Source organism: Pantherophis guttatus, chromosome 1 (assembly GCF_059756535.1).
Source record: "Pantherophis guttatus breed Tessera chromosome 1, ASM5975653v1, whole genome shotgun sequence".
Classification (NCBI taxonomy): Eukaryota; Metazoa; Chordata; class Lepidosauria; order Squamata; family Colubridae; genus Pantherophis; species Pantherophis guttatus.
The window spans coordinates 14,094,894-14,122,377 of record NC_142063.1 but is presented as its reverse complement, the minus strand read 5'-3'; the positions used below and the strand labels follow the sequence as shown (position 1 = coordinate 14,122,377).

At 41.2% G+C, this 27,484-nt stretch overlaps 1 protein-coding gene across 1 annotated transcript in view; it reads right to left on the bottom strand.

The window, feature by feature from the left end:
- EFNA2 (ephrin A2) overlaps nt 1–19,242 on the bottom strand; it is a 315,252-nt gene extending 296,010 nt beyond the window's left edge. Inside the window, exons 1-2 of the mRNA XM_034422655.3 lie at nt 19,170–19,242; nt 17,336–18,846 (exon numbers count right to left, since the gene is read on the bottom strand). Of these exons, the coding sequence (XP_034278546.1) occupies nt 17,336–17,457 (122 nt within the window). The 5' untranslated portion in view covers nt 17,458–18,846; nt 19,170–19,242. The remainder of the gene's footprint in view (nt 1–17,335; nt 18,847–19,169) is intronic.
- Nucleotides 19,243–27,484: the final 8,242 nt, after the last annotated feature.

Genomic DNA, 27,484 nt, shown 5'->3' with positions numbered 1-27,484 from the left:
ACTGAAGGGGCACGCCTTATCTTAGCCAACTTTCCCAGATGGCCCGTAATCCTAGCAATGCTTTATTATGAACATCGGCCACAGTGGTAGTAATATTTTCCCCTTTTAAAAGAGGCCAAGTAGAACAGAAGCTAACTTAGCCCCGCTTTCATTCATACCAGCCTTTGGGACAAGCTCCCTCGATAAGCTTCGAAAAGTGGAAATGGCACCACTCACATCGCCTATTTTTTCAGAGAAACGAGGTCCTGTTCTCCTCACAAAGGTGTGCGGGGAAATGCATTTGCTACCTTCCTTCAACCTGGCCTCTCTCCCTTTTATACCCTTCCATTACATCCTAAATACAAACATACAAATCCATTTTATACACAGGCTTGGAACTCGCTGCCAAAGAGGCTTCTGAATGAGTGCCCAACAAAATAAGGAACGCATCAAGAAGGAAAGCAAACCCCGATGCTATGCTTGAAGAACTGCTAAGGAAGCACTGGCGTGTATACATTTCCCAAATAAGCAGCTCAGGCTGACTTTCAAACTGGTCCAAATCCCTACTCAACGGCAATCTTTAAGCCATTTCTAATTTCCCAGCCAAAACCTTGCTTCTAGGGATTGTCAAGAGGCCAGAAAGAAAACAGAGCGTGGAGGAGGAAAGCCACGGATGCTCTTTCTAGCTCTTTGGAGAAGGCCAGAATTAAAATGTTATAAATAAATGTACGTCAGTGTTATCTGACAATTGGAAAGTGGGGGGGGGGGAGAGAAATGTCTGTAAGACACAAGATGGCATCTTCTTTAGCTGACAGAGACCTTGCCGCTTTTCAGTAATGATGAGTGGCGTCTTCTCTGAGCACTCAGGGGGGGTGGGGGGAGAAAGCGCCAAGCGAATGTGATCAGGGATCCCTGGCACCAATTATGGCTTTGCTGTGTGCGATGTAGAGTCAAGAAAGCCACGGTCTGTAGCTCGGGAGCTGGAAATTTGTTCTGCCTGCAGAACATCTCCTTTGGTCCATGAGGATCAAATCATCGGAAAGCCGTATCCTCTCCTCCTAGTGGGAGCAAGAACAGGGAGTTTTCCTTCCGTGGAGAAGCTCCATCTGTTGGAAGGAGGAACGTTGAAGCCAATGTTTCTCAACCTTGGCAAGCTGGGGATGGGGGGACATCAACTCCCAGAAGCCTATAAGAGTTGAGGTTCCAACCCTACTATTCTATGTTCTAAGGAACCAGTGAGTAGGAGAGGAATTGACCAATGCCAGCCATATGGGTTTTCCACCATCCCCTGAAGTTCCTTTTCCAGGTGTCTCTTTCCAGGTGTCTCCCTGTCCAAAAATTGTAGTTTGGAAGGAGATCTTGAGGTCATCAAATCCAATTCCTTGCTCAATGCAAGATTCTAGATTCAACCACGATCAGAATACCAAATGTTACTTGCCATTATCTAATAAAGTCGCTCTCCCTTCCCTGGGTAATTATGATTAAATGGTTCTTACTGCTGCGACATGTCCTAGCATTTAACCACAATCTGCCTTCATGACACCTTAACCCTAAGCAGTTTATGTCTAATGGTTAAGGCATCAGGTTAAGAGCGGAAGATGGTGAGTTCTAGTTCTGCCTTAAGCATGAAAACCCGCCAGGTGACTTTGGGCCAATCGCTACCCTATTTCTCCAAAAATAAGACCCAACTGGAAAATAAGCCCTGGCATGATTTTTCAGGATGCTCATAATATAAGCCCTACCCCAAAAATAAGCCCGTTAAGATCATCAGACACAATTAGTACCGTATTTCCCCAAAAAAAAGACCTAATCAGAAAATAAGCCCTAATGCATCTTTTGGAGCAAAAAATAATATAAGACCCGGTCTTATTTTTGGGGAAACACAGTAGGAGAATGTAAGTTCTAGTCTTGCCTTAGACATGAAAGCCAGCTGGGTGACTTTGGGATAATCACCAGGAGACTGTGAGTTCTAGTCTCACCTAAATCATGAAAGCCGACTTGGTGTCTTTAAGCTAATCACCAGGACGCTGTGAATTCTAGTCCCGCCTTTGGCATGAAAGCCAAGTGGGTGTCTTTGGGCCGATCCCTCTCTCTCAGTCCAACTCGCCTCACAGGGTTGTTTTTGTGGGGAAAATAGGAGGAAGAAGGTGTGTGGGATCTGTCGAGTTGTTTACAAAAAATAATGTAGGTGGGATACAAATAAATGAAATACGCTGAAACCCATAATTCTGTGCCCTGCGTTCTGGAAGTACAAGAGGTCTTGCTGTGCTCCTACGAGAAATGGCAGGACAGACGTTCTTAGGCGCTCTTTGCTTAATCAATGTCACAAACAAGCCAAGATTTCACAGGCAAAATTCTTGACTGGCACCGCATTTGTCTACACTGGCATGGGGGTGGGGGAGAATCCATTTTAATTCTGAAGCCACCACTCTGTATTTGCCCTACAAATGGACTAATCCGGTTTCCCGGTTTGCCCATATCCAATTTCTAACGCTAGAATTTTATGAAATTATTTATGGATTTTAATTAGTTCTTGCTTTAAGAAATGAACCTGCTCCAGGGTATGTCAAATCCATTTCATAGCAAGGATACGAGCCATTCAGTATTTCAAAAGTGACAACTACAGCTTTCTGCAAGCTTGAGGTTTTGTTTTATGTTATTTTTTTTTTTCCTGCTGCAACAATTCCAAAATCTCCCTTCTGCTCGGCTGTCTCTGCTCAGAGCTGCCTTGAAACAATCCTGAGAACTACTACGAAAGCCAAAGGCACATTGTTTAATATAGACAGAAAGCATCGTTGTCCTGTGCCAGGAACCAGTTTTACTAGCTAAGATGGCGAGGAAGCGGTGTGGGGCAGCAGAAGAAGCTGGTGAAATGCAAGCCGGACCCAAGAGCCATTTCTCTTAAACCTTTGCTTGCAGAAAAGGATCAGGCCACAGAAGAATCTGCACGTTGCCCGACATAATTTGGATCTCTTAGTTAGTTTTTTTTTTTTAAAGGCAATGTTTTTACGTTTGCTTTGCTTTCTCTTGCCTCACGCCTTTAATTGCTTTGGCAAACTCCTTCTGATTTCTTTTCTCAGCTTTGCATAAACGCCACCGCTTAACCTCAAAATATGTTGGTGGGGAATGTAAGCAGAATGCAAAAAAACATAATAATTTAATGTGTGTGTGTGTGTGTGTTTGGAGAGAGAGAATAAAAGATTTGGATGGATGGATGGATGGATGGATAGATACATTGTTTTCCCCAAAATAAGACATCCCCTGTTAATAAGCCCAATTGGACTTTTGAGCACATGGCAAAAAGGCCAACACTTATTTTAGGGATCAAAAAAAATATAAAAAAGGGTATTATTTTCAGGGAAATATCGTAGACAGACAGACAGACAGACAGACAGACAAACAGATACTGTAGGTAGGGAGAGAGAGAAAGAGAGAGAGATAATGGATGGATGATAGGTAGGTAGGTAGGTAAGTAGGTAGGAAGGCAGGCAGGAACAGACAGACACAGACAGACATGATCGAGAGTTATAATATATATAAAATGAAACATATGCTTAGGGATGGATGGATGGACGGACGTATAACTATTAAATATAAATGTAGATTTTGAAGGAGATGGGCAGTTCAGAAATCTGAAATATAAACAGATATACATATAGATATAGCTGTAGATATATAGATACAGATGCAGATGCATATATAGGTATGTAGATATAATATAGCATTTATATAGCTGTCCTTCTTTCTCTCGACGGCACCCAATCAGAAAGTAAAAGACATATAAAATTATATTAAAACTATAAAATTCAACAGAATTCAAACATCAAAAACTACAAAAACCTGGCGCCAAATCCTGGTGAAATGCAACTAGAAACAAAGAGAAGCAAAGCACAAATATAACTACAGGATACATCCTTGCAGTATTATTTTTCATTTGTTTAGTTGTCGCTGTTGATACAACTGCCCTGAATCCTGATGCGTTCGGAATAGGATCCAACAAAAACACAATAAAAAAAATGCAATCGCATACATAGGATTAAAAATAGCACTGTGAAAAACCATCAGTCGATTGTCCTAAAGATCTGAGAGTCAAAGAGATACTGGAACAAAACTGGCTTGTTCATGAAATGCTGGCAGGATAGGAGCCATCTGCACTTCTGGGGGAGGGGGGGCTGTTCCATAAAATTGGGGGCACCACAGAAAAGGCCTGCCATTTGACCCCCATGTCATGTCCCTTGTAGGGAGCAGAGATCTGCAAAGAAGACTTATATTTGACTCAGCCATCCATCCTTCCAAGGTCAGTAAAACGAGGACCCAGATTGTTGGGGGCAATAGGCTGACTCTGTAAACCTCTTTGAAAGGACTGTAAACCACTGTGAAGTGGTATATAAGTCTAAATGCAATTGCTAAGACGCTGAGCTTGTCGATCGAAAGATCAGCAGTTCAGCAGTTCGAATCCCTAGTGTCGCGTAACGGGGTGAGCTCCCGTGACTTGTCCCAGCTTCTGCCGACCTAGTAGTTTGAAAGCACGTAAAAAATGCAAGTAGAAAAATAGGGACCAACTTTGGTGGGAAGGTAACAGTGTTCCATGTGCCTTTGGCATTTAGTCATGCCAGCTACATGACCATGGAGATGTCTTCGGACAGCGCTGGCTCCTCGGCTTTGAAACGGAGATGAGCACTGCCCGCTAGAGTCGGGAACAACTAGCACATATGTGCGAGGGGAACCTTTACCTTATATTTGAGCAGTGACCTGGTCAGACTTTGGGTGAAGAACGAAAGCAGCTATGAAGATGTCCAGAACTTACTACAGTAGGCTGTACTATACTGTACAGATGTTCACCACATTTACCCTGTTTCTCCGGAAAAAAAAAACATCCCCTGATAATAAGCCCAATCGGGCTTTTGAGTGCATGTGCTAAAATAAGCCTTCCCCCCGAAAATAAGCCCTCCGCGAAAATATTTAAACGCAGAGCTGGAAATCAGGTAAGACAGCAAAAGGAGTTCCATCTTGCTCCATGCGCCCGAAAATAATAAGACCTCCCCGAAAATAAGGCCAAGCGCTTATTTCGGCATTCAAGAAATATAGGACAGGGTCTTATTTTCGGGGAAACACGGTACTACAATATAAGTCAACCCTGTTTTTAAGGCCAGTTCTGAGTACCTTCCAGAAGAAACATTGCATTGATTGTTAGCTTCAAGCAACAAGCCAACTTGGGATGGTCAGATCCCATCAACCCCTTTAAACCACACATTGCAAGTTCTGAAAAAAATAGTCTACCCATGTTTGTCCATGAATGTTGGAAGTAGGTTCCAGGCAGGCCTTTGTTCAGAGATTTCTGAAGCAGAAAAAGGACGACAAACTAGAAATTCACCCTGTCAGAATTCTTTCAATGTCCTGTTCCCCCTGCCTCTGGTAAAAGCAGAATGAGTTTAAATGGGGAAGGAGGAAACCTAAGAGAACTTGATTGTTAGGAAAAGCAATTGAGTTGGGAGTCATCTTGAGATCCAGGCATTGGCATTGTACCTGGTGCTAACCTAGAACTTCCGCGAAAGAAACTGGGAAATTTAAATTATTCAGCCAAGAATCTCAAATCCTTTTACATTTCAGAAAAGGGTATTCCAATATTCAGCCTAAGTATTTCAGGACAAACCATTTCAGGAGCCAAGATTTTAAATGTTATCCTGGCGTAGGACTTCACAGCATGTCTGATTTTGGAGGTCCTGTAGACTTAATTGGTTTTTTATTTCTCGGTTTTTATTTTCAGTACTCCCGTGCATTTTCCACAAAGCTACAATCTAATAATTTTAAACCTGCCTTCTTTCCAAAAACAACATTTCCTTCCTACACTCTATGGCTGTATTCATGCAATGTGTTTAATCTGCTTTTAAGGCATTCGCCTATTTTCAAAACCATAACCTAAGCATAAGGCTTGGTCTACCCCACCAAGCCATCCCAAAATCCCACACCAAACCAAGGTTAAAATTAATCCAGCCTGGGATTATTATTATTATTATTATTTGTTCAACTTGTATGCCACCTTTCTCCGAAGACTCAAGACTCAAGGGTTATGTGAATGCAACTTCTAGATTTTTAATTTAACCAGATTAAGAGTGTGGTACCAATAAGTCCCTTAGACATAAACAGCTGTAAAGCAAAAAAAAAACAACAAAACAAATTGTGACAGCATCACCGGATCAAAGATTTCCCACCTTCCAATATCCAACGGAGAGAGAAAAAATCCTTAAATCCTTAACTGTATTGCAAACATTTAAAAATAAAAATAACTCAAATAATATGCATTAACGCTTGGATAAGTGTTCACCTCTGGCGCTAATAAGCACTATCTTAAATGTGCCCACTCAAAATTAAGTCCTACTTCAATGTAACCATGGCACAGCAAGGATTATATACAGATACTATTTGCAATAGTGTGACCATTAATTTAAATGAGAAATAAAATTTTTGCAGCCACTTGGTGAATAAAACTGACGGTTTGGGCAGCAAAACTAGAGTCTCTTCAAATCTGTGCCCCGTTTTACCAGGACAAGCCCAATAGGGATTCACCCTAGCAAAGGAGCATCGTGTATGGGCACTACCTTGGCTTGCCAGAGGGGGAAAAAAAAGTGGTTAACTTTAAAACATTTTTGCAACCTTTCTCTAAATTGTTTGAGACTCCCGGGGAAATTGTGACCCCCAGTTTGGACATTTTGTTAGTACAAAATTAAGGAGATAAAACACCAAAGTCAGAACGAGCAATGACCACTGAATTTTTGGTTGTGTGATCATTCGGAATTTGGGAACTGAGATGAGCTGGAAATTTGGATTATTTAAGGCCCCTAAAATGAAATTTCAAGGGAATTGAGGGAGGGAATTGGGGGGGGTGCTAAGCAAATCTGAGCCATTTTTCTTTCTTGACAGCCAATATGGTTGGGTTAAGTCAGAAATAAAAGAGGGGAGAAAAATATCTTATCCCCAAGCTATAATTCAAGAGTGAACCGGTGACACCACCAGCAACTCTAAATGGCTAAAGACATAGATGACTGTTTGCAAATGGATGCAGAAATGAGCAGAAGAAAATAAAAATGGTTCTGGCACTACGAACTCTACAATTTGAAGTCATATAATAGAGGGAAAAAACGGGATGGGAGGAATTAGCTGCATCGGTGTTATTGTGAAAGATTACTAAGGAGTCCTCTAAAATCAGGAATGACCCGAAATATGAACAATTTATCATATCGTAGGGGTTATGGGATTATACTTAAAACAAGGAACTCATACACATACACACACTATTGCTACTTATACACTTTCTTCTTTCTATTTGAATCTCTTTGCAAACCTCACCCTTTTCGCAAAACATTTGGCGTTAATCCATCATCCTTATCCTACCTACTTCAAATGAACTTTGTAGAGGTAGAGGTAATTACTTTATACCTAATGTTCCTCTTTATTTTATTTTTCCCCCTTTCTGGTCTGTAAATTTTACCCATTGTAAAATAGCCAGTAATGTGTACCCTCTTCCAGTTCTCTCTATTTTTCATTCTCTGTTTTTCTCTCCTTTGCACAGACAAAATGTAAATCATAAGCTCGGGGAATCATCTTTTCAGCTGTTATTATTCTCATGTGTCATTTTTACTGATCAAACATTAAAAAAAGATGAGCAGACACTTAAATGTACATATACACATACATGTATGTGTGTGTGTGTGTGTGTGATTTCCTTGTTTTAAGTATGAGATATATATATATATATATATATATCCGTGTGTGTGTGCGCATAATTTGTGAGTATGTATATGCCTGTGTGTATATATATATACGTGTGTGCAACATATGTATACATATGTGTATGTATAGGTATGTACAATATATGCTTAGTATGTGTAGGTATGTGTATATGCATATATGTATGTTTGCAATACATGTATAATATATATGTATGTAATAATAGTGTATGTGTCTATGTATAACATATAAGTCTGCATGTGTACATATGTATTATACATAATGCATGCATATTTATATATATATATATATATATATATATATATATATATATATACATATACATATACATATACATATATATATATAGTTACAGGATGTTTATATGCGATAAACATCAGCTTTAAATAGCACAGTTTTGTTGATTAGACACACAGCATCTTGATCTAAGAAAATATTCAATGTGACTATCAAAATAAAAGACAAAACACCATGTGTATGTACATTTGGGTGAACAGTCACACCCCCACAAAATATAGACATATGTATAATACAAATACACACTGATGACTTTTTTTGTACTCCTGTAAAGTACGTTCCACTGAAATACACGTCTATGGGGATACATATCTTCGTGTTTCCTTCAGCTGTACAGCTACTCTTATATAATGATTTCTCGTAATTAGGACAAAAGCACCAAAGGAGGGAAACAGAGACACTGACACAAGAAAGTGTTGGTTAAACCATCAAGGCAGATAAGACTTCTAACCTAAATATATGTCTTTGTATGTCACCGAAATCATGGCGTGTTTTTTTTTTTTTTTTAAAAAGACAACACACTGAGACAGTCCATTAGGTGTCCGCACACGCCTACTCACTAAAACCAAGATGGTGGTGCAAAACCGAAGGCCAAACAATTTATAACCGGAGGGTTGACGAGACGGCCCTCATTTGCACCCCAAACCTTCAACCCCCAAGACTCAAACCAATGAGACGGGAGGAGAAGGCAAGTGTAGACCAACGGCAGCCCAACCGACCCCACCTTTACGCTTAGAATTCAGCACACAAGACAGCCAAATATATAACCTGTGGGGAAACACAATTGTGTCCCCCAGAGAGAGAAATTGGACCTTGTTTGCATCTGCTGTTTATTAACCGCCCGGCTGAGACAGCTCAAAGAACCAATAAAGAGGATTTAACGGTTTGGGAGAATGGACAGGCCAACTGGATATTTGAAAGGAAGGCAGGGTGGGGTGGGGGGAAAAAGGCATTTTAAAATAATACGTTTTTTTTTTAAGGGGGCATAACAGCATTTGAGAAACTCAGCCCCGATTCGGGGGGGTGGGTGAGGGGGAAAAGGAGCAGGGAGATTTATTATTTTTTTTCCCTACCGGTGAAAGCCGATAGAAAGGTTTGGTTTAAATTGGATCTGGGATGATCAAGAGCGAAAATTTAAGCATGGGTGGAGAATAAATGGACCCACTTCAAGTTAAGAGGACACTGGGCAGGGAGATTACAGATTCCCTGCCCTGAAAGGGGACACAGAACCCCTTTCTAAAAATGAATGGAAAAGAGGGGTGAAATGTGGCAAGGAATTAATGTTAATGTATGTGAAAGAGAAGGTCAAAAGAATAACCGTCTACACACACACCCTCTCCAAAATTAAGTCCTCCCTGAATAATCCTGCAAAGGCTCCTATGATTTATAGTCAAGGGTATACTGGGAAAATAAGCTGAGATGCCTCTCTCATCAGAAAACAAACAAGAGCTTGTAACTGAGTGACCACCATACATTCCTCCTTCATGTCTTCATATTAGAAGTTCCGTCTAGAAAACAACCCAACCTTGAAGAGCCAGCTTCTTTAAAAGCCGTGATGGAATTTACTAGGTCCTAATCAGGACACACCTGCAAGGTGGGAATTATAGTTGCAAGACGCAGGACAGATTCCTGGAGGAAGGTAGTTTAAGACAAAGCTTTTCCAGAAAGGTAGTTTAATTTAGCACCAACCCTAATTGGTTGCCTCCGAAAGCTATTCTGGTTATTTTTTTAACACATTGTTTGTTATTGATGAGGATGACTACTAGATTTATGCCATGGAGATTTTCGTATCTTCACCGTGGAGATAGATAGATAGATATAAAACGGGTAAGCAAACACTTTTAATCAATAGTTTTATTTAATTAATAAGGGGAGATAGGGAAAAGAGAGGAAACAAATTCCACCTCTTAAAAAAGAGAATAAAGATGGTGGAAGAACTGGAATGCCTTCAGGTGGACTGTGGGTCATCTCAATTTGCTGTAAAAAAATTTTTGGCTTTTTATAGCAACCACATCGGAAGGGAGGTATTTGCTGCGTTTTTAAGATGGGTGGCCACACAAACCTTTTAAATAAATAAAAGAAATAAAAGAAATGAGGGTGTCATTCTTCCAGAACAGGAAGAATAGGGAGGTGTTTTCAGTTAAGCTGAATTTTTCTGCTGTGCCCTCTTATTTTGCCTGTGTTCTTCAGAAGAAGAGTTATTTTATCGTTAATGGTGGAGAAATCAGGGACTGCCAACCCTGGTTTCAGCCAAACGAAAAGATTATGGAGGGGAGGAAAAATCACCTCGTTCTATTTTTCTTTTCATGCCTTCTTGCCCATCCCATTCTTAGTCTGCTTGCCTATTTCAGAACAACTGAAGACCATCCTAGATCTTCAGAAGGATGAAGCCACCATCACAAGAAAGTGCTGGATGAAGTGCCCCAAACATTTAGCAGAGTCAGGGGGGAAAAAAGCACAAATTGCCACATTCATATTTTTTTTTTTACTTACTAAAGACATTGTCAATATTAAGTGGGGTAGAAAATTCAGCAAGAAAAATTCATGATGAACCTCAAAAGGTAGGTTTCTTCTCAAGAAGGTAAAAGATAAATAGGCAGAAGCTCGGAGACTGAACCAGCTCAAACTCTTAATGCTTAATTATTAGCAATTTCACTCAAATGAGGTCTCTAAGAACTGTCTGAACCTTTTTCCAAGAATGCCAGACTGAAAGGCTAACCATCTTTTCTCCAGATAAGATGGACCTTGAAGTCTACATGGGCTTATTGTTAATTATGCTCTAAGTTGCTGTTGCTTCCTTCCCAGCCTTAAGAGCTTTCTTTTATAGTGGTTCACCATCAAAGATCCTTCTAACTTCAGTTTCCTTCTAATGCATTCATCTTTTGTGTTTGTGAGATACCACAATGGAAATTACAGGTACTTTGAGGAGAAGGCTCTCTCTCCCTTATTTCTTCTCCCCAAAATGTAGTACCTAGCATCCGATTCCTTCTGAAATTAGGAAGCTTCATGGAACCACCGAAAACCGATCCTAAGAATTTATTTAGATCACATGATGAATCTTTTAACACTCTTCTCTTAAGGGAATTTGATCTAACCCACTGCCCAGTGGTCGTCTCCAGAAATATTCACAAGAGTGTAAACTGATTTCCCGTAATTCTACAAATTTGTTGAGAATTTCGAGTCATTTATGTTTGGGAAGGAAGGGACTGTGAGAAAGAGAGAGAGAGGGAGGGAGAGACAGAGAGAGAAAGAGAGAGAATTGAAACAACAGTCCTGAATGGGCACATCAGTGAAAGCTCTTTGGGAAGAAATAATAACAACAATTGAACAAGAGAAACATTTGTGTGGCTAAATACAGGCCAGGAGGGCAAAGGAAAATAAAATAATGGGATGGATCTGCGTTGCCAATTGAGAGAGAAAATAGCCAACCATTTACCCATCTATTTTTTTCCCCACTTTTTCCTTCTGCAGATAGATAGATAGATAGATAGCTATGTAGTGGTCTCCTTGGGAATTCATCTGGTTGCAAGGAAACTGTCATTCTAGAATTACACTAAAACTGCCCATTACACTGTGGCAGGTGGCGTGAACAACAATGACAAATCTTTATCTCTGATACTTTGGAAATGATTTCTCTGGTCACACCATCACAAAGAACAGAAATGTGCTTGGGTTTCTAACAGCTTCTCAGCTCTTGCTCGGAATGGGGACATCTCGACTCCGAAGTCCATCCAGCTCCCAGACACAAACCCCCACCACCGCCCCTCCAAAATCACAGGGGTTACCTACACCGAATTATAGGTCACCACCCAATCTTTCCGGGCACTTGGGTTTGGCATCTATCCACACTCAACCCAAAGTTGTTTGAACCCTTGGCAATTTTACAATCAGAAGACAGGCCAACCTCTTGACCCAAATGATTACCAGTTAAGGAATCCTTCTGCAAAGCTCCAAAGCTCTAAAGAAAGAAACTCGGCACAGCGTTGCCAACTAAACAAAACACACACCTATTTGCAAAATACATCGGACATTTCAAACCGAATGCCGTTCCGGTGCGAAAGGATATTCCCAAATTGACTAAAACAAAGGAGAAATGCCAGTGGGAAGCTATCCTTAAAGATCTTCTTAGTCATCTGTGAAATTTGGTGCTCCAAGTGGACAACCATCCTCGTTCTTCTTTGTGAACTTCAAGTTGGCCCATTGGGGCTCGCAAGTTGAATTCTGCTCAACACGCAAAACCTAACTCAAACTGTTTTTCCTTGCTGGAAATGTAACATGGCGGCCGTTTTGACAGCAGCTTTCTACGATGCCTAGTTGTTGGGGTTTTTTTTTTTAATTCAACCTCAGCTTGGTTTGAGGAATTTCAGATTAAAAATACCACTCCACCACCACCCAGCCCCCAGCCCAAATATACAGACACACACACATATAATTTAAACACACACAGGACTCTCCACCCTTGTCTAACGCCTAACCTTTCCCACCCGCCGGTATTTCAATCAACAGCCTACACAGAGACATATTTAATAAACATCTCTCAATGTTCTCCAGACCCGTGGCCACCACATAAAACACGCTTACTGGTCGGTGATATCAAGCATGCCTGCGGGTGATCAAAAATTACATTCAGAATGGGCGAAGTTCCCGGTGTCTCAATTTACAATTGATTTTTAATTTAGACACAATTATCAAGGAAGGCATCCCCTTTACTCAGACAAGGAGGCAAATGTGCCACAAGATGGAAACGGTGGCTTTCAGAGGGGAATAATGAAATGGGAAAAGGGAGAAAGAGAGCTGCAGAGGAAAGGAAATTATAGACGTTAAAGGTTTTGTGGGATTTTTACATCTTCGGGTCTTCCTCAGCCTTCCATGAGGGGGAAAAAGGTATATTATCTTGACTTCATCTCTTGAGCTTCCTAATTTCCACTGTACATTCAGGATTTTGTTGTGGATTTATACACAAATCTAGAATTTCATACCAAGGTGCATTCATCTTATTGAGGGTCTTCTTTTCCTACTAGTGAATCATAAACCATTATTTTTCAGCTGCTCAAGTTATTTCGGTCAGTTATGGATATTATTCAAAACTGAGGGGGGGGAAACTCTTTTTTTTCTTAAGCGTTGAGCAAGATCTACTTTGAAATTCTTATTTTCCAAGTTCTTTTAGGAAATGATTCCCTACTCTAAAGGGTAGGAAGCTCACCCAACACTGTCCTAGCAATACAAACTCTTACCCACTTAAGTTTCAACACAATTGACACACTTTCCACAAAACTGACACCATGAAATGCGAAACAACTGCTAGCTGGATTTTGCTATTGTAATCAGTCAGAATCAAAATCGGCCTCTTTGCGACCCCATCCCTGCAAAACTATTTTTGCACATCTGATTTTCTTTGGTTTTAGGGGTTAGGTTTTTACCTGCAAACTCTAACAATATGAGAATAAACTAGGAAGTTGGGTTTGTTTCCATAGGCAAATTCACGGAAAAATAACCCAGCCACACTCTGCATTATTATTAGGATAATTCACCGGCATTCGCTCAAAGCATGTATAAAGTACTGGTAGGATGATGAAAAAAAAATATTAATTTAGTTCTAGTTGCTCTGCATTAGACACATAAGAGTTTGTAACCTTTTCCAGGTTTTTTTTGAGGAAACAGAACAGTGACTCCAAATATTTCATATTTCTTCTAAGCTACATTCTGGACCTTTTTCAGAGATTCCCACCAAGAGGCCCCACTAATTTTTACAAAGCCAAGAATCAGGAAGTAGATAATCATAATTATCAATGATGTAAGAAATGGGAGGGAGGGGGCAGACCCAAAAATAAACCCTGGAAAACCCAGTGGCCATAAAATATCTTCCACATCACACAAAGAAAGCCGCAGAAACAGTGAGAAAATAAGGCTTTCGTTTTTTAAGGCAAGGTTCAATGAAGGTCAGTGGCCCACCGGCTTTTTTTAAAAAAAATGAAATAAAAATCAGCCCAAATCAGGCAAATTCATGTCTTGGGATTTTGCGGTGGGGGTGGGGAGTGGAAATAGCAATGCAAACAGGAGGGGAAAGGGGGAAGAAATGGAAGAGGTTAATGGCTAGTAAAACAAATGGAGAATTCATCTGTGAGAAAAAATAATCCATGTGACTCACATAGGTTGGTCTCAACCACCCCATACCCCATACCTCTACCTCAAGTAGAAAAGATTAAATTATCCCCAGTTCTTCTGGTGGCTAAACTATGATGGCAAAGACCATCAAAGTTGGTCCCAGAAGAGAGCAAGTGCCAAGAGAATATGATGGTCCCCAGAGATACTTCCCTCAAATCTCAGCCATAATCTCCAAGATGGCCTCTAAACTTCTCCTCTATGTCCTTACAGTACGTAGGTCTGCCTTGAAATCAGCCCCCCGTTTCCTTCAAACCCAAAACATTTGGCTGGAGAATGAAGCTCTTTATTCTTCAGGACAGGAAGTGGGCAGAGAGAAGAGATAAAGACTCCGAGTTGCGAACAAACCAAGAATACCCTTCCATTAAGAGCCCCACAAATCTGCAGGTTGGGGCATTCGTGTCCAATGGGGAGATTTTTATTGTTATTTTTTTCATTTTTTGGTGAAAAGTAGCTGCCAGCGAACAATTCAGACTCCCAAGCTTCTGTCTGTTGTGGGCCTTTCCATAATCGGATGACACCCCAGTCCATTTCTCCACGCATTAACACAGCCCTGACACATCAGCAGGTAGCTAAGAGGCGCTGAAAACAAGTGTCACAACACAACTTGTGCCAAGAGACACAAAACCCTCAACCGTAGCCAAGGCACTCACCAAAAAAAACCTGCAGGCATAATTTTACCGCTGTTCCCTAAAAGTATCCCACGGACTGCTAATTTTCTGGGGATTTATTTATTTATTTTAGCTTTTGCTCTAAATAAATGAATATTGTATTGGGAAACTAGTCTTTTTGTCCGGATAAAGAAGGAACTTCTCCTTGTTCCCTTTTTTTTTTATAATCGGGCTCAAATTGCAAAAAGGAACGAAAAAAGGAAAGGTTTCCTTAAAATTTCAGAGTTAAAGAGAAAATGATGGACCCATGTAAGATTCGAAAGCGATGCACCATTTATGAAATACAAAACACAATGTATGAAATACTAAACGGGGTGGAAAAAAGGGGAAAGTTAATGCTAGCTTCTCCTTCAACGGAGGCTGAATAAGAATCACTTTTTCCGAAAGGTTTTTTTAAAAAAAATATTTTTGGGAGGGTGGGCTTGGCGTTTGCTAAGATTAAAGGAAGAAGAAGCTGTTATTTTGGGGTTAAGATCCTGTCCATTATGAGCAATCAAAGATTTGGCTGTCATTCAACAGCCTGTTTCAGCTACTTCAGAAAGCTGTTATAAGCCTTCAGTGAGGGGGGAAAAAAAGTCACTTCTGAATGCTTAGCCCTACTTTGGACCTAGGTAGTAAGAGGACTCATTTAAACACGGTTTGCGTTCACATTACAAGCTGGCAAACCACTACAGACTGGCATGGACAAGGGTGGCACAAACAGACCCCACATTCTAGGAACTTTGGGTTTACCTGACTATTATAATCCAACCAGTGTGCCAATTAGGGCTCTTTATATCATAAGTGGAGATACCCCTCTCAACAAAAAAATATAATTAATTAACTATCATGCCCTTCACCAAAAATCCGTTGGTCACCATCTTTGGGTGAGCTTCTAATATTTGCCAGCCTGATTCTCCAAAGATTATTCAGTTTTAGGTACCGTCACATTTAGAACTATCCTACATTAAGGCAACTGTCCCCCTCTCCTGGTCCCCCCAACTAAATTGGAAATATAAAACTTTCCCCTTCAAGCTGCAGGGGGGGAAAAAATAATAAGGTCTGCCTATTTGGTCCAGCAAGTTTAAAAAAAAAAAAAAGAAGAACGAAAGAAAACCATATTTCCATCCAAAGTGGTTAAGGAGACCGAGAAAGAGAGAGAGGCACAGTAGAAAACTGTTTTAATTTGACAAGATCGAGACCTTAAGTGACATATAATTGATTTTACAGTCTGCACCGCTTCAGAAAATTGTTCTCCTTGGCTGCACAGTCTTATGACTTCCTAGAACTGACTTCTGGATGACTGATTTAAATATTTCTTATTTTCAAGAAGGTGCCAAAATGTAGGACAGCTGCTTGTCTGTGACTCTGTGTGTGTGTGTATGTTCGTGTGTGTTTGTGTGTCCATACCCCCCCAAATTATTTGGGGGACTTGAAGCATGGGGAAGAGATGGGAGACAGAGGGCACCCCAGTAAAATTTATCCAAGTTAGCCTAAAACTAGCAAAGGGATGTGAAATTTAAGCAAATCTAGCATTCTTGGCCTCCAGAGAGTTTGTTAAGAGAAAGGCGACCTGACCCAATTTTTTGCTAAAAAAAAAAAGAATAAAAATCCAGGAATAAACATTCACCATAATGCCACCACCCCCAACGATGACTAAGCAAATATCAATTTGCAAAAAAGAGACCAAAAGTGTTTTATGCAAGGTATTCTTCCAGCCCTTAGCAGAAAGAAAACTATTTGCAATCACATTACAAATTTTAGGAAGATGGGGATTGCCTGACCTGAACTTCCAGACAAACCCAGATATGACACCAGAGAACGCAGCAGCTGAGCCAGAAAAAAACCAAAATAGCACCTCTCTGCCAGCCAAAAATTATACATACACCCCCAAAAAAAAATTGGTCATCATTTAAAAAAAAAAAATCCCAAACAGGTCACTTCCCAAGAGTTTTGTAGGTTAATCTTCCTTCACACCAGACAGGATGAAACTCCCAACTTTCAAACTCCACTTTTCCGCACACAGCTTGTACAAGTGTACAAGCCACAGTGTGGGATGCATTTTTTTTCAAACAAAAATAATAATAATAATAATAATAGGGTTGATAGTTTGGAAGAAGCAATTTTTTTTCCCCCTGAACTGAGCTGGAAATATTTCCTCCAGCGGTCTCTTTGCTGCAATTTTTCTAGTTAATGTCTTTTTGCAAAAGGGGGTTGGGTTGGGGGTGGGGGGGAAGCCAGAGACAAGATTGCATATCTCCATTTCAGGCATCCCAAGTGCGAAAAACTTTTCTTCTTCCTTCCACTTTGTCCAACGTTCCTCCACCCCCCCCAAAAAAAATCTACAGGGAAAGTCCAAGGATGCCCCCACTTCCAATTCCCCAAGCTCTTCTCTCCCAGAGCCCTTCAAACTCAAGTGAGGACAGACAAAAAAGCTTTTTTTTTTCTTTTTTTTTACCCCCAAGCTCGGCTCGCTCCCCCTTTTTTCCCCCACTTACCTAGGATTGGTTTTGTTCCAGTACACCGCATAGCGATCCGAGATAACTTTGCTCCCGTCCTCCGTCCAGACACAAACCCCAATAAGGGCAACTACAAGCGCTGCTACCTCTGAAACTTGCATTTTACTTGATTGGCGCTCGGTTTAACCTCCTCCTTTCTTCCCTTTTTTTTTTTTTTTTTTGCTGGGAGATTTTTTCTTTCTTTCTTTCCTTTCTCGCCTATTTTTTTTCTTCTTCTTTTCTTTTCTTTTGCAGCGCTTTGATGCTTTTAAGAAGAAGGACCCCGGCTCATTTCTCCTTTTTTTTATTTTGGCATGTTTCTTAAAATGTCTGGGGGTGGGTGGGAGAGGTCATCTTCCCTTTAATCGCCTCCGTCTGGCTTGCTCTCTCTCTCACTGTCTCTCGCCCCCCCTCCCGCCCCCCTTTGCAAAATACCAACTTCTTTTTTTTTCTTTCTTTTTTTTTGAGGGGAGGGGGAAAAAAATCTGGGATTCCTTAATTTATTGCAAGGAGATGGAGCAGGTTCTGGGTACCTTTGCAGTTCTTAAGTTCTTCTTAGGAACGAAGCGATGCAGCATCCTACCTTCCATCCAGGTTTCTGCAAAGCGATCTAGTGTGTTGGGATCACAAGCTTTCGAATGGGGGGGAGGGGGGAAAAAGTCTGTTTTCTACAGGAACAGATGGCTGCGGGTCGTTTTGTTCTTTTTTTTTTCCTTTTTCTTTCTTTCTTTCTTTCTTTTTTTTTTCTCCCTCTCCTATAAAGGAGCGCTCTGCAAACTTCCTTCTCCTCCCGCTTCCCCTCTCAAAACTCTTTGCAGGCGTGCAACTGTCCTCGCCAGAAGGACCTTCATCCACCAGACCGAGAGGTTCAAATGTTCAAAAGGAGGGAAGGGGGTTGCTTCAAAGAGGAGAGGAGCAAAATTCAGAGGAAAAGTGGAAATAAATCACCAGGTTCGGGGAAGAGGAATTCTCTCCCTTCCTCTCTTTAACAGTCTCCCAGCTCTCACCAAGAAGGCAAAAAAAAGAAGTCAAGAAAAGCTGTCAAGTCAGCAAAGCAAAAGTCTCAAGAGAAATCCCTTCTGGATTCTGCCATGTCTAACCCTGGCAACAGCCACACACACAAAAAAGAAGGAATTAAAACAATTCCTAGTTTTGATTTTTCTGGGGGTGGGGGGGCAGAAAAGCTTTTCAAGAGCCCAGAGCTTCCTTTCCCAGATGGCAATCAGTAGTTGCCCAGAAACGGAATTAAATTAGGAATTTTTTTTCCTCTTCCACCACACCTCCTCCTCTTCGCTAAAATCAAATCAATGTACTTTTCTTTAAAAAAAAAAAAAAAGCTTCCAAACATACATACAGTACGGTGTAGTCCGAAATTGTCCAGTTTTAAAGAGCTTTTTTTTCTTCTTCTTCTTTTCTTTTTTCTTTCTTTCTTCCTTGGTATCTTCTCCTCTCTCTCTCTCTTTCTTTCTTTCTTTTTTTTTAAACAGAATCTGTCCCGCCGAGGTTTCTTCCTTTAAAAAACATTAGACAAACAAGATCAATAAAACGGATCCTTTTGAAGCCCCCTTTCTGGAGTAACTTCTATTTCATTTTTTTTCCTCTCTTTTTCTCTCTCTCTCCTTTCTTCGCTCCCCAGGAAAAAAAAAAAGGAAGAAGAAACTCCCAAGAACGCCCCTCGCTCGGTTCACACAACAGGTTTCTCACTTGCGAGAAAAAGACGCCTCTCCCCCTCTCGCCCCCCCCACCCAAAATCTACTTTTCCTGCTTTTTATATTCCCACTTCTACTTTTCTTTTCTTTTCCTAACAATGCGAGAATCTCCCCTTTATATTAACCGAGAAGAAAGAACACCGAGGCGCAGCGGCACAAGCAGCATTGCAAGAGGTGGGGAGGGGGGGGAGGAAGAGAGAAGGAGGCAGGAGGAGGAGGAGGAGGAGGAGGAAAGCAAAGGGGTGTGTATATGTGTGTGTGTGAATGTGTGAGTGTGAGTGAGAATATACGGAGGAGGAAAAAAAATGCAAGGTGAGTGCACAGGGGTGCCGCTTCCTCCAGACTTCCTTCCCTCCCTCCCTTCCATCCTTCCATCCTCCCTTCCATCCATCCATCCTTCCCTCCCCATTTAAAAATCCCAATTTAAAAGGATTTCCTTTTTTCTTTCTTTCTTTTTTTTTAAAAAAAATTAGGATCAAGAGACTGCAATGCCCATCCTGGTTGGAAAACGCACGCGCTGATTTCTGGATAAAACATGCTCCCCACCTTTTTTTTTTTTCTTTTCTTTTTCTCTCTTTTTTTTCCCCCCCGTTCCGGAATGAATCAAATGGCAAAAAAAGAAAAAAGAAAAGAAAGAGAAAAAGAAAGAAAAGAGAGAGAGAGATACAGACAGAAAGAAAAGGTAGCTAGATCAAGGTTTTCTCTCTCTCTCTCTCTCTGTCTCTGTCTCTCTCTCTTTTTTTTCTTTTTCTTTTTTTGTGGTCCGTTTAAAGCCTCGCCGGCGATTTCCCCCTTTTTTTGTTTAAAAAAAAGCCTGGCCACTTTATTAAGAGGTCTCCCCTCCGGCTCGCCCGTTCCCGGCGGGGCTTCGCAACGCCGCCGGCTTCCTGGCCACTCGCGCAAAGAGAGACATTGTCGCCACTTGGCCGGGAAGCCTAAAGTAAGCGCGGCGCTTTCGCCCGACGCCCCCAGCCCCAGCCTTCCGTCGGGGCGGAGCCCACCCGGGCTCAAGGTTGGTTGGCCGGCGAGGGGAGAGCCCCACCTTCCGCCATGTGCGGCTCCTGCCGCCGCCACCGCTCCGGCCTCTTTGGAGTCAATTTCACGTCTCTCGGGGAGGGTCCGGGCGAAGGCTGGGAGAAGAGAGGGAGGAGGAGGAGGAGGAGGAGGAGGGAGGGGGGAAAGCATTAAAACACGCGCCGCTTTTATTTTATGTTATTATTATTATTATTATTTGGGGGAGGAGGAAGGGGGCACTTTGGGGGAAGACCGCCGCCGCCGCTCCTGCTGCTGCTGCTGCTGCGAAAAAGGTAACTCACTCCTGCTTTCTCTTTACTTCATTTATTTCGTTTATTTGTATCCTGCCTTTACATTTATTTATTTATTTATTTATTTATATATATATACATACATACATACACACACAATTTATTTATTTAATTCTTTTATTATATATATATATAATTTGTTTAATTCATTTATTATATATATATATATGTAATTTGTTTATTTGTTTGCTTAATTCATTTATTTTATATATATATATATATATATATATATATATATATATATATATATATATGTTTTTGTAGATTTTCATGGGTAGAGTTATGCAAGTTTTGGTGTATTCAGGTCTTTTCCCATGTAAGATTGAGAGTAAATCTTGGCGACGTTTCGACGAGGTCTCACTCGTCATCTTCAGGCTGGTGTCTTCGGCTTCATGCTTGTGCGAGGAAGAGTGAGTGAGACCTCGTCGAAACGTCGCCAAGATACTCTCAATCTTACACGGGAAAGGACCCGAATACACCAAAACTTGCATATATATGTGTGTGTGTGTGTAGGTCTTTGGTTATTCGGGTTTTCTCCCGTGTAAAATTGGAAGTGTCTTGGTGACGTTTCAACGAAGTCTCATTCGTCATCTTCAGGCTGGTGTTTTCGGCTTCGTGCTTCTAGGAGCAATGTGACTAGATTGCTCCTAGAAGCACGAAGCCGAAAACACCAGCCTGAAGATGACGAATGAGACTTCGTTGAAACGTCGCCAAGACACTTCCAATTTTACACGGGAGAAAACCCGAATAACCAAAGACCTACATACAAACACCCGCGAAAACCTCAGAAAACATATATATATATATATATATATATATATATATATATATATATATATATATTCTCCAATTTTACATGGGAGAAGACCCGAATAACCAAAGACCTCTCTCTCTCTCTCTCTCTCTCTCTCTCTCTCTCTCTCTCTCTCTCTCTCTCTCTCTCTCTCTCTCTCTCTCTATATATATATATATATATATATATATATATATATAATAAATGAATGAAATAAATAAATAAAAGGCTGGATTTATTCGCTACCTTGAATTTTACACGCACACACATATATACATATAAACAATAATAATTCAAAGTGGCAAACAAATCCAGCCTCCTGTTTTGCCCACAACGACCCTGTGAGGTGGGTTAGGCTGAGAGAGAGAGAGAGAGAAAGAGAGGGAGGGACTGGCTCAAAGACACTCAGCCGGTTTTTATGGTGGGACTGGAACTCTTTGGAATAGAAATAGAGCGGAAAGGGTCCTTGGAGGTCTTCTAGTCCAATGCACTAGGATGGCTAGGATGATTAAACTAGGATGATTGAAGGTTTATCAGTCGGAATACGAGCTGAAAGGGACCTTGGAGGTCTTCTAGTCCAGCCCCCTGCTCAAGCAGGAGACCCTATACCATTTCAGACAAGTAGCTGTCCAGTCTCTTTTTAAAAACCTCCAATGATGACACACCCACAACTTCTGGAGGCAAGCTGTTCCACTGGATTCTTGTTTTCCCTGTCAGGAAGTTTCTCCTTAGTTCCAGGTTGCTTCTCCCCTTGGTTAGTTTCCATCCATTGCTTCTTACCTTCTGGTGCTTTGGAGAATGGGTTGACTCTCCCTCTTCTTTGTGGCAAGTCCTTCAAATATTGGATCACTGCTATCATGTCCTCCATAGTCCTTCTTTTCTCTAGACTAGCCCTAGCCCTAGACTGCAGGAATTGGGTATGGCCAGGCTAGAGAAAAGGCTAGAGACTAGGGGAGACATGATAGCAGTGATCCAATATTTGAGGGGCTGCCACAAAAAAGAGGTCAAGCTATTCTCCAAAGCACCTGATGTCAAGTTTCCGAAAGATGCCCTAATTAATTCATGAGCCGTGATCCAAACTTCAAAGGAAATATAGTCATTTATTAGGAGCAACATTCCGGCAATACTCGGATGCAGTTAGAACTGATCCTACGTAGATTTACGTTACCCTATGACCCTGTCTCTCCCCTCCTCTCTGGCCATGTCATAAATCACATTCTCCAATTAACCACTTTGGCCGGCTGTGAAACCTGACACTTTCCTTCTTATTGCGGTCAGAAAGAATGTATGGAATTCACTTCAGTTCTCCCTCCCTCCTGCTCATGGCAACTTGAAAGCTTTGCAAGTTGACACCTGAGGGCAGGGGCAAGAAACAATGGATGGAAACTAATCAAGGAGAGAAGCAACCTGGAATTAAGGAGAAACTTCCTTACTGTGGGGAGAATTAATTAGTGGAATAGCTTGCCTTCAGATGTTGTAGGTGCTTCATTTATTAGTCCAATTTATTTATTAGTCCAATTTGTATGCCGCCCTTCTCCGTAGACTCAGGGCTGCTTACAATGCATTATAGCAATAGCCTGCATACTTTTTGTATATACCTGCTTATTAGGGCTTTCGGCTCCTCCTAAGCGGTGTTGTTCTATACAAAGTTGGCTTATTGCCCCCACAATCCGGGTCCTCAATTTACCTACCTCGAAAGGATGGAAGGCTGAGTCAACCTTGAGCCTGGTGAGATTCGAACTTGCACTAATTGCAGGCAGCTGGCAGCTAAGTGCTAGCACTTAACAGCACTTTAGTCCGCTGCACCACCTAAGCATCACCTGAAGTTTTTAAGAAAAGACTGGACAACTACCTATCTGAAATGGTACTGTGTTTCCCCCAAAATAAGACTGGGTCTTATATTAATTTTTGCTCCAAAAGACACATTAGGGTTTATTTTCTGGTTAGGTCTTATTTTGCGGGAAAATACGGTATTAAATGCATCCATCTGGCTGACAGTCTTAACTGGGGTTTATTTTGGGGGTAGGGCTTAAATTAAGAGCATCCTGAAAAATCATGCTAGGACTTTATTTTCCGTTTGGGTCTTATTTTCGGGGAAACGGGGTATATGGTCTCCTGCTTGAACAGGCGATTGGATTAGAAGACTTCCAACGTCTCTTCCAGCTGTATTCTGATTGGTTGATAGTCTCCAGGCCTTTAATCATCCTAGTTTCTCTTCTCTACCCTTTTTCCAAAGTCTCAACATCGTTTTTGTAATGTGGTGACCGGAACAGGATGCGGCTATTCCAGATGTGGTCTTGTTCTGGTTTTATAAAGCGGTACTAATACTTCACTCCTTGTCTCCTGCTTTCTAGCCTGGTGCCTTTACACTCGAATCAGAACTGGCTTCCTGCTTTATTGCCTTTTGTCCCAAAGATTTATAGATGGATTCCATTTAAACCAGCAAAGCTGGCTGGGGAATTCTGGGAGTTGAAATCCTCCAGGCTTAAAGTTGCCAAGGTTGGAGAGCCCAGATTTAAACAGCCAAGAATCACTTTCCTCTGTACCTCCCCCCACTTTTGATAATTTATCAGTCAGTCATATTTAAGATCCACCCATTTCCTTCACAGAGGAATTGTGCAATAAATATTTAAAAAGATATATATATATATATATATATATATATATATATATATATATATATATATATATATATATATATATGTTAAAAAGAGGCTAGAAATGTTAAAATTAATTAAAAGGCGAGAGATGGGGCATACTTCCATTTTCTCCGCTTCCTTCCTGTTGGCTGAATGGGTGGGATGGGAGAGGATGTTGCTGCCCATAGAAGCAGTCCTAGACTTATAACGATTCATTTAGTGACCATTCAAAGTTACAACAGTACTGAAAAAAGTGACTTATGGCCATTTTTCACACTTATGACCATTGCAGCATCCCCGTGGTTACGTGATTTATATTCAGATGCTCGATAACTGTTTCATAGTTGCTAAGCGCCCAAATTTGGATCACATGATCAAGGGGATGGTCCCACAATTATAAGTGTGAGGACCAGTTATAATTTATCTTTTCAATGCTGTTCTAACTTTGAAGAATCACTAAACAAATGGTTGTAAATTGAGTTTGCCTGTACTCCTTCTTCCTACTATTTTGTTTTTTCCAAAACAATAGTCCTATGAGGTGGATTGGGCTATGAGAGATAACTAGCCCAAAGTCACCTAGCCAGCTTTCATGCCTTAGGCAGGACTAGAACTCGCCGTCTCCTGGTGATTGGCCCAAAGTCACCCAGCCAGCTTTCATGCCTTAGACGGGACTAGAACTCGCCGTCTCCTGGTGATTGGCCCAAAGTCACCCAGCCAGATTTCATGCCTTAGGCGGGACTAGAACTCACCATCCCCTGGTAATTGGCCCAAAGTAACTTAGCCAATTTCATGCCTTAGGCGGCACTAGAACTCAAAAGTCTCCTGGTGATTGGCCCAAAGTCACCCAGCCGGCTTTCATGCCTTAGGCGGGACTAGAACTCGCCATCCCCTGGTGATTGGCCCAAAGTAACTTAGCCAGTTTCACGCCTTAGGCGGGACTAGAACTCAAAAGTCTCCTGGTGATTGGCCCAAAGTCACCCAGCCGTCTTTCATGCCTAAGGTTCAGTGTATTACATATGTCCCAAAAGCAATTAATTCATTAATAATGGCAAAGCCTGTTGCCGAACACAGTGAAAATGTTTCATGAGCAATAATCATATTTTATTAAAATAAGTCTACTTCTTTTCAAAACATTATTATTGTACAAATCTCAGTCCTATTATTACCGTCAGTTCTTTCTTTTTCTAATTAAAAACTGACAAAATAGTTTATAAAAATTACAGTGTCATCAGCTGGAGGCAAAAGAAGCTACATAAGTCACTTCCTGCCCCAGGAAGTGCTGGCGAAAGTGGCTTTCGCCCCCTTTTCTTAACTAAAATCAGATTGAAATGGTGTTTACAGGTAGTCCTCAATTTACAGCATTCGTTTAGTGACTGTTTAATGTTACAATAGCTCTGAAAAAAGTGTCTTATGACCATTTTTCACACTTTCGACCGCTGCACCATCCCCACGGTCATGTGTTCAAAATTCAGGTGCTTGGCAACTGACTCATATTTAACGACGGTCGCAATGTCCTGAGGTCATGTGATCACCTTTTGCAACCTGACAAGCAAAATCAGTGGGGGAGCCGGATTCACTTAACAACCGTGTTACTAACTTAACAACTGCAATAATTCACTTAACTGTGTGAGAAAGGTCTTAAAGTGAGGCAAAACTGTCTTACTTAGCAACAGAAATTTTGGGCTCAGTTGTCATAAGTTGAGGGCTATCTATACAACATTCCTGCAAGACGGATCAAACTAGAATCATTTTCTGATCGATCAAAACTGGCTGACTTAAATATATGAGAATGGTGGAAAACCTAGATATTTTCTTAAATCTTAATGGGGTATATTGAGATCATTTGGAGTGTCCCACAATCACTTGACTCTGATTTATGCCCTTTTTTTTTTTTTGCCCGAAATTGGCATTTACTTCTGGTCTCCAATCAAAAACACTAAACTTAAGTGGGTTCACTTAACAACCGCCGCATTTGCTTAATGGCAGCATCGTTCATTTAATGACCGCCACGTTTGCTTCAATGACTGCTGCAAAACAGATTGTAAAATCAGGCATGGTCACTTGCTTAACGAATGGCATGATGTAGAACCGTAATTCCGGGCTATATTCCAATCATAAGTCAAGGACTATCTGTACTTTCCCAAGAAAAGCTGAGAAGGCTGCTAGATACGTGGATTTATTGCAGAGAATTAGAAAGCCACCTATGAAGAAGTTCTCCACCCAACACAACTCAGCAGACCTATCATACCTAAGCCCCAAAATTTCAATCTTAGGGTGATTATTATGCCTGGAAGAGTTAACGTTAAATGGAAACCAGGCTTTTAGCCGATTAAAAGAGTTGGAAGGGACCTTGTAGGTCATCTAGTCCAACCCCCCAATGGTGATCCAACCCTACACCATTTCTGACAAATGGCAGTCCAATCTCTTCTTGAAATCCTCCATTGATGAAGCTCCCACAACTTCTGAAGGCAACTTCTATTCCATCGGTTGATTGCTCTCACTGTCAGAAAATGTCTCCTTATTTCCAGGTTGAATTTCTCTCCTTGATCAGTTTCCATCCATTATTCCTTGTCTGGCCTTCAGGTGCTTTGGAAACTAGTTTGACCCCCCTCCTCTCTGTGGCAGCCCCTCAAATATTGGAAGACTGCTCTCATGTCTACCCTGGTCCTTCTCTTCACTAGACTAGCCATGCCCACTTCTTGCAACCGTTCATGGTATGTTTTAGCCTCCAGTCCCCTCATCATCTTGGTTGCTCTTCTCTGCACTTTTTCTAGTCTCAACATCTTTTTATAGTGTGGTCACCATCAAGGCTGAAACCAGCCAGAGCATAGAACAACTCAAAGAAGTAGTGCAAGATTGGAAGACGTGGAGAGAGCTGTCCCATAGAATCCAACATGGTTGAATAGATACCATCTTCTTCATCATCAGGGTAGGACAAGAAGCAATGGGTGGAAACTAATCAAGGAGAGAAGCAACCTAGAACTAAGGAGAAATTTCCTGACAGTTAGAACAATTAATCAGTGGAACAACCTGCCTCCAGAAGTTGTGAATGCTCCAACACTGGAAGTTTTTAAGAAGATGTTGGACAACCATTTGTCTGAAGTGGTGTAGGGTTTCCTGCCTAAGCAGGGGGTTGGACTAGAAGACCTCCAAGGCCTCTTCCAACTTGGCTATTCTATTCTAATCATCATCATATCATCATCACCACCAACATCATCTTCCTTCCACCTTTTCGAGTCAACAGCCAGATGACTGTTCCTTTCCCGGCCTTGAAGGTTTCTGCTGACTCGGTCTTGTTTCCAAAAATGGCTTCCAACTTCTCACCCCTTTCCTTACACCCAGGCAGGCTGAAAACACCTTCACGCAACCAACTCTTACCTAGCAAATCATAGGGGACTCTTTGCAGCAAAAGGGAGGAGAGTGACAGCAGAGGATATTTTTAATTGCTTTTACGTAACAAATTATTATTTTTTTACTATTAACCCACCTTTTTTATATATACTGTTTCCCCGAAAATAAGACCAGGTCTTATATTAATTTTTGCTCCAAAAGACGCATCAGGGCTTATTTTCTGGTTAGGTCTTATTTTGAGGGAAATACAGTACTAAATGCATCCATCTGGCTGACAGTCTTAATTGGGGCTTATTTTGGGGGGGGGTAGGGCTTATGAGCATCCTGAAAAA